At 43.5% G+C, this 13,289-nt stretch overlaps 1 protein-coding gene across 1 annotated transcript in view; it reads left to right on the top strand.

Annotated features, from left to right (window-relative positions):
- Window positions 1–13,289, top strand: part of Eps15 (epidermal growth factor receptor pathway substrate 15) — a 131,141-nt gene that overhangs the window by 98,945 nt on the left and 18,907 nt on the right. Inside the window, exons 16-20 of the mRNA XM_045139170.1 lie at window positions 409–612; window positions 4,832–4,948; window positions 5,140–5,230; window positions 8,202–8,237; window positions 11,498–11,637. Of these exons, the coding sequence (XP_044995105.1) occupies window positions 409–612; window positions 4,832–4,948; window positions 5,140–5,230; window positions 8,202–8,237; window positions 11,498–11,637 (588 nt within the window). The remainder of the gene's footprint in view (window positions 1–408; window positions 613–4,831; window positions 4,949–5,139; window positions 5,231–8,201; window positions 8,238–11,497; window positions 11,638–13,289) is intronic.

Raw genomic sequence — 13,289 nt, 5'->3', positions numbered from 1 at the left:
AGTGTACTCCTCCTCCTCACCTGTCCCGTGTGTCAGCCAGCGCTTCTCCTCCTTCTCCTGTCCTGTCAGCACCTCATCCACTACCCTGAAAACATCTCTCTCTCTCTCTCCCCCTCATTTTTCAAGGTAGGGACTCACTGTATCCCAGGCTGACCTGAATTCCCTATTTAGTCTTGGTGGCCTCGAACTCATGGCATTCCTTCTACCCCTGCCTCCCCAGTGCTGGGATTAAAGACGTGCTCCACCACACCCAGCTCCTTTCTCTTAAGTAAGGGGCTTCTTGGAGGTTTCTAGTGATTGGAAGCAAATTCATCCTTGACTTAACTAGTCTAGGCACGTAGCTCTTTTGATGTTACGATTTCCAGTGTAAACTGTGTTTTGTGTTTCTCCTTTTCTTTGTTTTCATAGATGCAAATGAGGCTGATGGAAATGAAAGAGGCGGAGCATCCTAACACCCAGCCACACTTGTGGAGCGGCCCACACAGCCTTCTGGTCAACGGTGCTGCAGACTCCTGCAGCCTCAGCCCCAGCAGCAGTGAGGCGGCCAACTTGAATGAACACGAGGAAGTCCAGGGCAACCTAGAACCTGAGCCCATGCACCAAGGGTCGCCGGTGAGTCTCCTGTTGCCGTGATTTCACAGATTGCCACACAGACCAAAATGTGTCGGCATCATACATAAATAACATAAACTATTAACCATGCCTTATGTGAGGTCACTTGAGCGGTCTTTTTTTTCATCAGTTTCAACTAATGGTGAAATTTAATTTTAATTGCTTTTTTAAAAATAGATGGATTTATTTATCTGGTGGGGTTTGTTGCTGTTGTTATTGTTGTTAGTGGTGGCTTGTTTGTTTGTTTGTCTCATGAAGCCCAGGCTGGCCTTAGCTCCCTCTTGCAGCTGAGCTGTCTTTGAGCTCTTGATCCTCCTCCTTCTACTTTTCAGATTCTGGGGTTACAAGTGTGTCACACTTGGTTAGGGTGTGTTTAAAGAAACACAAATGGGAAAAACAAAATGAAACAAAACACAATTAGGGTGGCCAGGCATGTTGGTGCACGCCTTTAATCTCAGCGCTATGAAGGCCAAAGGTAGGAGGATTGCCATGAGTTCAAGGCTACCCTGAGACTACATAGTGAATTCCAGGTCAGCCTGGACCATCTCTCCAGCCCTTGAAAAGGTTTTTAGAAGGAATAAAAACATAGGTCAGTGGGCTGGAGAGATGGCTTAGTCGTTCAGCACTTGCCTGTGAAGCCTAAGGACCCCAGTTCAAGGCTCAATTCCCCAGGACCCACGTTAGCCAGATGCACAAGAGGGCGCATGTGTCTGGAGCTTCTTTGCAATGGCTAAAGGCCCTGGTGTGCCCATTCTCTCTCTCTCTCTCTCTCTCTCTCTCTCTCTCTCTCTCTCTCTCTGCCTCTTTTTCTGTCTGTTGCTATCAAATAATAAATAAATAAAAATAAAACAAAAAAATTAATTTAAAAATTATATAGATTAGGGGCTGGAGAGATGACGAGCAGTTAAAGTGCTTGCCAGCAAAGCGTAAGGACCCAGGTTCAATTCTCCACATCCCACGTAAGGCAGATGCACATAGTGGCACATGCATCTGGAGTTTATTTGCAGTGGCTCTTGCCCATTCTTGCATGCCCATTCTTCCTCTCTCCCCACCCTTCTTTTCTCTCTCTCTAATAAATAATGTAAATGAAATATTTTTTTAAAAAAAGATTTTTGTAGCCGGGTGTGGCGGTGCACGCCTTTAATCTCAGCACTCAGGAGGCTGAGGTAGGATCGCGGTGAGTTCGAGGCCACCCTGAGACTCCATGGTGAATTCCAGGTCAGCCTGGGCTAGAGTGAGACCCTACCTTGAAAAACAACAACACCAAAACGATTTTTGTAAGGAAAGCCTTAAAAGTGAGCTTTGACAAGTGAGAAGGGATTGAGTAAGAAGAAGGTGGTGCATTCTTGGAAGAGAACAGCATTAGCAAGGTGATATGTAAAAATCATAATTTTTAAGGGATATCTTGGCCTTCTAGGGAGGACAATGGTAAGAAATAAGGCTCATGTGGGCATGTGCCTTACTTCAGTAATTTATCAAAGGAATAGACATACATGTCCTTTGCTGGATTTGATGAACTAGAGATTCTAAAGCCTCTACCATGAGTGAGCTGGTATATACCTAAAGAAAAGTGGCATTTAGGTTAGATGGGGCCACAGAATAAGAAATTTAGCTGGGCGTGTTTGGTGCCTGCCTTTAATCTCAGCACTCAGGAGGCAGAGGTAGGGGGATCTCTGAGTTTGAAGCCACCCTGAGACTACATAGCGAATTCCAGGTTGTCCTGGGCTAGAGTGAAACCCTACCTCGAAAAGCCAAAAAAAAAAAAAAAAAAAGACTCATCTTGAAGCGTTGTGGGATTTGTGTCACTGCAGTGAGAAACCACTGAAGAATTTTTTTTTTTAAGATTGGTATTTATTTATGTGAGACACAGAGAGACTGGGCACTCCAGAGCCTCCAGTCACTGCAAACAAATTCCAGATGCATGTGCCACCATGTGCATCTGGCTTACGTGGGACCTGGGGAATCAAACCAAGATCTTTAGGCTTCTCAGGCAAGCACCTTAACCACTAAGCTATCTCTCCAGCCCCCACTAAAGAATTTTTTTTAATTTTTAATTTATTTATTTGCGAGCGACAGACACAGAGAGAAAGACAGATAGAGGGAGAGAGAGAGAATGGGCGCCCCAGGGCTTCCAGCCTCTGCAAACGAACTCCAGATGCGTGCGCCCCCTTGTGCATCTGGCTAATGTGGGACCTGGGGAACTGAGCCTCGAACCGGGGTCCTTAGGCTTCACAGGCAAGCACTTAACCGCTAAGCCATTTCTCCAGCCCCAGCCCCCACTAAAGAATTTTAAGCAAACAGCAGCATGATGCGAATGTGATGGCTCATGCCTGTAATCTCAGTACCCGGGAGGCTGAGGCAAGAGGATCACAGGTTCAAGGCTGGCCTGGTCTACCGGGTAAAACTGTGTTTCCCCAAAAAAGAAGAGAGTAACATGATTATATTTACTTTTTTGTTTTGTTTTGTTTTGTTTTGTTTTTCGAGGTAGGGTTTCACTCTAGCCCAGGATGACCTAGAATTCACTCTATATTCTCAAGGTGGCCTCGAACTCACAGCGATCCTCCTACCTCTGCTTCCTAGTGCTGAGATTAAAGGCATGCGCCACCACGCCCGGCTCTAAATTTACTTTTTAAAAATGTGGGAGCTACGTAGAGGTATGTTAAGAGACTACTGGGTGGCATCTTGTCTGTGTGAGTGGTTTCAGCCTAAATTTATACACTTACAAAAGGGTGATGAGAAGGTGCCGAGGGGACCGATGAAGCATCCAGAATTGTACAGGCTTCCGTGTGTGTAGACATTGGTCATGAATATCATTTTACATTCTGTCATGCCCTAAAGGCAAGTGATGGGATTCTGCCTACATACATAAGGGTGGTATAAAACAGATTACCGTCCTTTTCACACCTTTTGACCTGATAATCCGAACCCCGAAAACAGTGGAAAGCCACTGAAGGATCTTGACCCCGCAGATCTATGACAAGTGACTTTGGCCAGTGTAAGGAAGGTAGGTTGGAAGAGTCCATCTTGGAAGTGGGGAGGCAATTGGAGGTCCGCTGTGGCAGTCTGAAACAGATTATGCTGTATATATTTCTTTCACTCGCAATGAAGGATGGAGAAGAAGGGAAGACCTTAAGAAAGAGTTTTAGGGCTGGAGAGCTGGCTCAGAGGTCAAAGGCACTCGCTCGCCAAGGCTTCCCAGCCCGGGTTCCGTTCCTCAGTGCCTCCGCAAAGCCCGGTGCACCAAGTGGCTCACGTGGTGGAGTGCATGTGTTTGTGGTGCCAGGAAGCCCTGGTGCACCTATTTCCCCCACCTTCTGCTTGCAAATAAATAAAAATATTTTAAAAACAAACAGAAAAAAAAACCAATAATAAATAATCAAAAGGTAAAGTTTAGAAAAAAAGCAGGCTTTAACAGGTAGACTGAGTTAAAAACTTGGAGCCTTAGTCTGGCTTAGAGTGGGGGAAAGGAGTGTCAGGATCTTGTAAAAAGGAAGTGAAGAGCTAGCGTGATAGTAGACGCACACTTGAACCCCAGCACTCAGGAGGCAGAGGTAGGCGGATCACCGTGAGTTCAAGACCACCGTAAGACTACATGGTGAATTCCAGGTCATCCTGGGCTAGAGTGAGACCTTACTCAGAACGGCAACAAAAATGAAGTAAAGAGGGCTGGAGAGATGGCTTAGCAGTTAAGCACTTGCCTGTGAAGCCTAAGGACCCCAGTTCCACCCTGTTTTCCCCAGGACCCACGTAAGCCAGATGCACAAGGGGGCACACACGTCTGGAGTTCGTTTGCAGTGGCTGGAGGCCCTGGCGTGCCCATTCTCTGTCTGCCTGTCTCTGTCTGTCTCTCCCTCTTTCTCTCTCTGTCTGTCACTCTCAAATAAATAAATAAAAATAAAACCAAAAATGTTTAAATGAAGTAAAGATGACCTGTTACCTTTGGGCTTGTGGTTTTGATGCATGGTGACACCATTTTTCTAAGAAAGATTTTAGAAAAGAAATCCTTCAATGAATACATTCTAGTGAATCTTTTTGTTGTTTGTAAAATAATTTTTTTTTTTTTTCTCAGCTTCCTTTCCCAAAGTAGAGGGTGAAGACAGTGTGATAATAGTCTTGCAGGCAGGGCTGGGCCGTAGCTCAGTGACAGAGCTCTTGCTTGCATGTGTGAGGTCCTGGCTCCAATGTGCATGTGGCTCTACATACATACTGTTGTTGGTAGGCTAGAAGCAGTCCTGAAATACCACCTTCTGATACGGCTGATGACAATGAATTGGGGGCCACAGCTGCTAGTGAAAACGTTTGTCCCAGATTTGACCAGGACAAGCCCTCAAAAGAGGTAAAAATATATTTTTTTTATTTTTAAATACTCTTATCATTGATGTCTCACATTCTTGGAGGCTGTGCAATATTTGTTGGTTTTTTAAAGCATGTGTATGATCTTGGATGTGGGTTATTTTATTTTTAAATGTTACCTTTAAAAGTTGGGTTCTCCCCCCCAAAATTGTTTTAATTAAAAATTATTTTTAGGATGATCCATTTAATGGAGAATCAAGTTCACTGACCGATCCAGTTACAGATACAAACTTGGACTTTTTCCAGTCTGATCCTTTTGTTGGCAGTAAGTATCTTTCTTCTGTATGCTAACCCATGAAGAGGCTTCTGAATGTATGAACTATGTAAGAATTAGGGCTTCAAAAAAAAAAAAAAAAGAATTAGATCTTCAGGACTGGGCATGGTGGTATTCGCCTTTAATCCCAGCACTTAGGAGGCAAAGGTAGGAGGATCACTTGGCCACCCTGAGACTACGTAATGAATTTCAGGTCAGCCTGGGCTAGAGTAAGATCCTACTTTACAAAACCAGCACTCAGGAGGCAGAGGTAGGAGGATCACTGTGAGTTCAAGGCCACATTGAGACTACATAGTAAATTCCAGGTCAGCCTGAGCTAGAGTGAGACCCTACTTGGGAAAAGCTAAAAAAAAGGGGGTGGTGGTGGCTGGAGAGATGGCTTAGTGGTTAAGGTACTTGCCTGCAAAGCCAAAGGACCCAGGTTCAATTCCTAGGACCTACGTAAGCCAGATTCATAAGGTGGCACAGGCATCTGGACTTTGTTTATAGTGTCTAGAGGCCCTGGCACACCCTTTCTCTCTCTCCCTCTTTCTCTCAAATAAATAAATAATAATATCAAAACCAAAAAAAAGGAACAAGAATTAGGGCTTCAGTTATGAGAGCATACATGTTACCTCAAAGGAAAGGCAGTTTCTGTTCTTAAATTTGCTAGTTTTAATTTCCTCCACATTATGCCTTGTGAGCCTCTGATTAAGAGCATGTTTCTTCAGAATAGGGACCAAAATGAAAGAGATGTTACAGACCAGCAGTGGAGCTTTAAACAGTCTTAAGTCAGCCAGTGGTTATTTACTAAAATGCCAACATCAGGCTGGCATGGACTCCCGCACCTACAATCCCAGCACTTGGGAGCCTGAGGCAGGAGAATTGCAAGTGGTGAGAACCCGTCTGGGTATGGGGGAGGGTTGAGAACGAGAATCAGAAGTGTGACTCCCTCTTCTTAAGGAATTTCTGTCTTATTGAAGAAACATAATTCTGATAAAATAAAATGTCCAATGACAGTGTAAGCTATGTCACATATTGTGTTGTGTCCGAGGTCTTTTGCACTGTATTTTAGTCCCAAAATTACCTTGTGAAAACCAAGTTTGGCACTGGTTTTAAAGATGAGAAACTAGCCATCCGTGGTGGCGCACGCCTTTAATCCCAGCACTCGGGAGGCAGAGGTAGGAGGATTGCCGTGAGTTCGAGGCCACAGCGAATTCCATGTCAGCCTGGGCTAGAGCAAGACCCTACCTCAAAAAAACCAAAAAGAAAAAAAAAAAAGATGAGAAACTACTGCCAGTCATGTGATACACACCTGCAATTCCAGCATCTAGAAGAGAGACAGGGGGTTCGTTGTTGCATGAAGCCACCCTGGCTTTACATAGCAAGTTCCAGGCAACAGGGCTGTGGGACTCGCGCCTATCTCAAACAAGCAGCAATGTGCAAAGTAGGCACACAGGCAAAATAACTTGATCAGTGTCATAGCAGAAGTGGCCCAAAGAGTTGACCTCTTTAAACAAACAAAAATAATAATAGAGTAATATTTTTCAAATTTTTGTTAATATCTTCTATGATTATAAAAAAAATCCCATGGTATAGAGTAATTTTTTAATTAAAAAAAATTATGGGGCTAGAGAGATGGCTTAGCAATTAAGACACTTGCCTGCAAAGCCAAAGGACCCCAGATTCAATTCCCCCAGTACCCACATAAACAAGATGCACAAGGGGACGCATGTGTCTGGAGTTAGTTTGCAGTGGCTGGAGGCCCTGGTATGTCCATTCCCTTTCTCTCTCTCTCTGCCTCTTTCTCTCTGTCAAATAAATACATATAAATAAAATATTTAAGTTTTTTTTAAAATTTATTTGCTAGAAGACAGACAGAGACAGTGGGCATGCCAGGGCCTCCAGCCACTGCAAACAAACTCCAGATGTGCATGCCACTTTGTGCATCTGGCTTTACCTAGGTACAGGGAAATTGAACCTGGGTTGTTAAGGTCTGCAGGCAAGTGCCTTAACAACTGAGCAATCTCTCTAGCTATGAGGGTTGTTTTTTCATTTGAAAATATTTTGTTTATTTATTTATTTATTTATTTATTTATTTATTTATTTATTTGAGAGAGAGAATGGGCATGCCAAGGCCTCTATCCAGTGCAAACAGACCCCAGACTCTTGTACCACCTTGTGCAGCTGGTTGGCATGGGTCCTGGGGAATTGAACCTGGTTCCTTAGGCTTTGCAGGCAAGTGCCTAAATTGCCAAGCCATCTGTCCAGCCCCAGAGAGTGAATTTTTGTTAGTAAAATCTTGCTATTGAGCTGGGTGTGGTGGCGCATGCCTTTAATCCCAGCACTGAGGAGGCAGAGGTAGGTGGATCACCATGAGTTCAAGGCCACCCTGAGACTACATAGTGAGGTCCAGGTCAGCCTGGGCCAGAGTGAGACCCTACCTCGGAAAACCAAAAAAAAAAAAAAAAAAAAAATCTTGCTATGTGCCTGTCTTCTCCATCATCTGTAATATCTTGTAACCAAGAATGAATATATTTGGTTCTCTTTAACATTTGCTCCTTTTTATGGGGTGTGTTGAGTTCAGCTTTAATTTTTTTTTGTATTTTAAGTATTTCCTAGGGTGAATACATCCATAATTTTATTTTCTTTGAGGTAGAGCTTTTGAATTTTTTTTTTCTTTACTTTTACTTTAAAAATTCCTCTTACGGGCTCGAGAGCTGGCTTAGCCATTAAGGCGTTTGCCAGCAAAAGCCACAGGACCCAGATTCAATTCCCTAGGACCCACGTAAGCTAGATGCACAAAGTGGTGCATGTATGTGGAGTTCATTTGCAGTGGCTGGAGGTCCTGGGGCTGCCCATTCCCGCTCTAATCTCTCTAATAGGTAGATAGATAAAGTAAATAAAATAGCTATGTATATACACACTTCTTAATGGTACCCTTACAGAGAATAATGTATGATTTCTGCTTGTTTTGTCACAGGTGACCCTTTCAAGGATGACCCTTTTGGGAAAATTGGTCAGTATGTTGCTGAGTTCCTTCTTAGCCTTAATTTTGCTCTGCCTGCACACCTTAGGCAATGTTTAGAAATGAGCAGTCACAGATTGGTTACTTACAGGAAGCGAGCTTTTTGTTCAATTTTAGAGTGCTCTAAAGCCATAGTAACATGTTGTATATCTCTGCCATTTTTCAGGGTGGTTAGAGTCTTGTAAATTTGCTATAGAAACTTAGGTTTACTGTGTGTGTGCTGTTGGGGATTGAACTCAGGACCTTGTACATACTAGACAAGTGCTGTGCCAATGAGCTACATCTCCAATGTCAGCTTCCCTTTTTTAAAAAAAAATTGTTTGATTATTTTTATATATTTATTTGAGAGCAACAAGTAGATAGAGGGGGAGAGAGAAGAGAGCACCAGGGCCTCCAGCCACTGCAAACAAACTCCAGACTCATGTGCCCCCTTGTGCATCTGGCTAACATAGGTCTTGGGGAATTGAGCCTCAAACTGGGGTCCTTAGGCTTCACAGGCAAGTGCTTAACTGCTAAGCCATCTCTCCAGCCCTCAGCTTCCCTTTTTATCCCCTTCCCTCCCAGGGAATTAAAAAAAAATTATAGGGCTGGAGGGATGGCTTAGTGGTTAAGGCATTTGCCTGCAAAGCCAAAAGACCTAGGCTTGATTCCCCAGGACCCACGTTAGCCAGGTGCACAAGGAGACGTACGCGTCTGGAGTTCATTTGCAGTGGCTGGAGGCGCTGGTATGCCCATTCTCTCTCTCTCCTCTCTCTCTCTCTCTCCCTCCTTCTCTGTCAAATAAATAACTAAAGTAATAATCTTAATAGTCTTTTATTTTTATTTTAAAATATTTTTATTTATTTGAGAGAGAGAGTGGATGTAACGAGATTCTGCCACTTAAATAAACTGCAGATGCATGCCTCACTTTGCACTTCTGCTTTTACGTGGAGACTTTTATAAGCAAGTGCCTTTAACCACTGAGCCATACCTTCAGGCCTTAATTTTTTTAGTAACATTAACTCTGATTTCTCTGTATTAATTAAAGGTTAGATGAGTATAATGAATCTATACACTACAGACTTTTTTTTATAAATATTTTTTGTTCATTTTTTATTTATTTATTTGAGAGCTACAGACACAGAGAGAAAGACAGATAGAGGGAGAGAGAGAGAATGGGCGCGCCAGGGCTTCCAGCCTCTGCAAACGAACTCCAGACGCGTGCACCCCCTTGTGCATCTGGCTAACGTGGGACCTGGGGAACCGAGCCTCGAACCGGGGTCCTTAGGCTTCACAGGCAAGCGCTTAACTGCTAAGCCATCTCTCCAGCCCAACGTGCAGACTTTTATAAGCAAGTACCTTTAACCACTGAGCCGTACCTTCAGTGCTTAATTGTTTTTAGTAACATTAACTCTGATCTCTCTGTATTAATTAAAGGTTAGATGAGTATAATGAATCTATACACTACTAGAGGGTTAGAACATTATTTAACTTAATTAAGACTGTAAGAATAGGGGGAGCCGGGCGTGGTGGCGCACGCCTTTCATCCCAGCACTCGGGAGGCAGAGGTAGGAGGATCGCCGTGAGTTCAAGGCCACCCTGAGACGACAGAGTGAATTCCAGGTCAGCCTGGACCAGAGTGAGACCCTACCTCGAAAAACCAAAAAAAAAAAAAAAAAAAAAAAAAAAATATATATATATATATATATATATATATATATATATATATATATATATATATATATATATGGGGAAAATGGCCTGGGAAGGTGGTGCAGCAGTTAAAGGCACTTGCTTGCAAAGCCTGACAGCCTGGATTCGGTTCCCAAGCCACCCATGTAAGCTGGATGCAAAACATGGCGCAAATAGCACACGTCTGCAATGATGTGACAAGAGACCCTTGCATGCACAAGTGCAAATACATAAATAAAAGTTAAAGCCAGGGCTGGAGACATGGCTTAGCGGTTAAGCGCTTGCCTGTGAAGCCTAAGGACCCCGGTTCGAGGCTCGGTTCCCCAGGTCCCACGTTACCCAGATGCACAAGGGGGCGCACGCGTCTGGAGTTCGTTTGCAGAGGCTGGAGGCCCTGGCGCGCCCATTCTCTCTCTCTCCCTCTATCTGTCTTTCTCTCTGTGTCTGTCGCTCTCAAATAAATAAATTTTTAAAAAAATTTTTAAAAAAATAAGGCCAAAAATAGAGGGAAGAGGAAACACCTTGAAGAATTAATTACTAGATGTTGGGTTTTTCAGGCTATCCTTTTTGTGGGATGTTTCATTAGAAGAAAGGGCATTTTGTTCACTATCTAGTTCTGCCTCCCTAATCTGCACCAGAGTGTTAGACGTTCAGCCTAGAGCTCAGAGAGAGGAGTGCGTTGAAAAGTTCTGGTCAGCTGGGCGTGGTGGTGCACGCTTTCAGTCCTAGTACTCAGGGGCCAGAAGTAGGAGGATGGCTGTGAGTAAAAAGTTCTTTTCCTTTATGATAAGCATAGGATAAAAGAGCCTAAAATTGGATCCCTTAAAGTTCCATGATAATAAGTTTAGCAGGTGAAAGACTCTTTTATCAATATGATGGAGAGTAGAGTTTCATGGGGGAAAGCCCGGGGAGGGGGGGAGGTAATTACCAGGGGATATTGTTTACAATCACGGAAGTTGTTACTTATAAAAAATTTTTAAAAAATTTAAAAGACTATCAACATCACAAAGGAATCTGTGAAATAAAAAGTAACATAGGGTCTGGAAAGATAATTTTGTGGTTAAAGGCACTTCCTTGCAAAACCTGCCAGTTGCGGGTTCTATTCCCAAGCCATCCATGTAAGCTGGATGCAAAAGGTAACACAAGTATTTGGTGTTTGTTCACAGCAGCAAAAGGCCCTGATGCACCCATACACACACGTGTGCAAATAAAGTCTTTAAAAAAAAAAAAAAGGTGGCCATTTTTTTTTCTTTTCAAACTTTTTTTTTTATCAACAACTTCCATGATTATAAAACATATCCCAAGGCCAGGCATGGTGATGCATGCCTTTAATCCCAGCACTTGGGAGGCAGCGGTAGGATTGCCATGAGTTCGAGGCCACCCTCAGACTACATAGTGAATTCCTGGTCAGCCTGAGCTCGAGTGAGACCCTACCTTGAAAAACAACAAAACAAACAAACAAAAAAAGGTTCTGTAGCAGTTGAGAATTGTTTCAGAGATAGGGCAGTAAATGATTGTGTAGTTTATATTGTTTAGTGTCTCTGGGTTTTTTTTTTTCCTTTTCTTTTTTTTTCCTGTAGATCCTTTTGGTGGTGATCCTTTTAAAGGCTCAGATCCGTTTGCATCTGATTGCTTCTTTAAGCAGACTTCTGATTCTGATCCTTTTGCCACTTCAACCACTGATCCCTTCAGTGCATCCAGCAATGGCAGTAACACATTGGTAAGTGTCAGGGATTCAATCTCTCACAGTGAATGGATAACAACTAAGTGAAGTTCCTCAATATATAGCAATGAAATCCTCCTTCTGATTATTTCTGTTTATTTTTATTTATTTATTTGAGAGTGACAGACAGAGAGAGAGAGAGAATGGGTGCACCAGGGCCTCCAGCCTCTGCAAACAAACTCCAGACACGTGCGCCCCCTTGGGCATCTGGCTAACGTGGGTCCTGGGGAATCGAGCCTCGAACCGGGGTCCTTAGGCTTCACAGGCAAGCGCTTAACTGCTAAGCCATCTCTCCAGCTCCTATTCCTGTCATTTTTTTTTTCATTTAATTATCTGTGTGTGTGAATGTACGGATGTGTATGTGTGCCCACAGCAGGGCCTTTGCCACTGCAAACAAACATCAGATCTACTGGTTTGTTTTTGTTGTTGTTTTTGAGGGTTTTGTTTAATATTTTCAAAAACATTTTATTTACTTATTTGCAAGGACAGAGAAAGAAATAGAGAGGAAGAGAATGGGTGCACCAGGGCCTCCAGCCACTGCAAACAAACTCCACATGCATACGCCACCTTCTGCATCTGGCTAACGTGGGTCCTGGGGAATCGAACCTGGGTCCTTAGGCTTTGCAGGCAAGTGCCTTTACTGCCGCCATCTGTCCAGCCCAGGTGTACTGCTTTGCATGTCTTTTATAGATCTGTACAAATTCCCAGTAAATGGCAAGCTTTTGTGAATGTGTCTGTATCCACTCGGGAACTGTTTAGTAGCCACACACTGTGATCCAGTTGCCTCTGGTGGCTTTACATTCATCATTTCTGTTCTTCACTTTAACTCTGCAACATAGATGTTGACACACCTATTTAAACAATATGCAGGCTGGAGAGAGGTGCTTGCCTGTGAAGCCTAAGGAGCCAGGTTTGATTCCCCAGAACCCATGTAAGCCAGATGCACATGGTGGGACATGCGTCTGGAGTTTGTTTGAGCAGCTGGAGGCCCTGGCGCACCCACTCATTTCTTCTCTCTCTCTCAAATGAATAAATAAATATTTAAAGAAATACACAAACTGGGCTGGAAAGATGGCTTAGCAGTTAAGGCATTTGCCTGTGAAGCCCAGGGCTCCATGCTTTCCAGGTCCCATGTAAGCCAGATGCACAAGGTGATGTAAGCATGTAAAGTTTTATATATGTGTATGTGTGTGTGTGTGTGTGTGTGTGTGTATCTATATATATCTATATATATCTAAATACATATATATATGCACACAAGGTGGCACACATGTCTGGAGTTCAATTGCAATGGCTAAAGGCACTGGTGCACCAGCTCCCCCCACCATGCACGTTCATAAAATAAAATAAATTTAAAAAAAAATAACTACGAACCAAGCGTGGTGGCGTACGCCTTTAATCCCAGCACTGGGGAGGCAGAGGTGGGAGGATTGCCATGAGTTCAAGGTCACCCTGAGACTGCATAGTGAATTCTAGGTCAGCTTGGGCTAGAGTGAGACCCTACCTCGAAAAACCAAAGCAAAACAACAACAAAAAAACTTTCCTGTACTCAGTGAGGACTACAGCTGGCCAGCAGCTGGTATTTTCCATCGATTCCCCGTCAGACAAACAGCTTTTGAGTATTTGAAGTTCCATTGCCTCCTGGGTGC

Source organism: Jaculus jaculus, chromosome 21 (genome assembly GCF_020740685.1).
Source record: "Jaculus jaculus isolate mJacJac1 chromosome 21, mJacJac1.mat.Y.cur, whole genome shotgun sequence".
Classification (NCBI taxonomy): domain Eukaryota; kingdom Metazoa; phylum Chordata; class Mammalia; order Rodentia; family Dipodidae; genus Jaculus; species Jaculus jaculus.
Note: the sequence above shows the minus strand (reverse complement) of the source record. Positions and strands in the feature narration are given on the sequence as shown.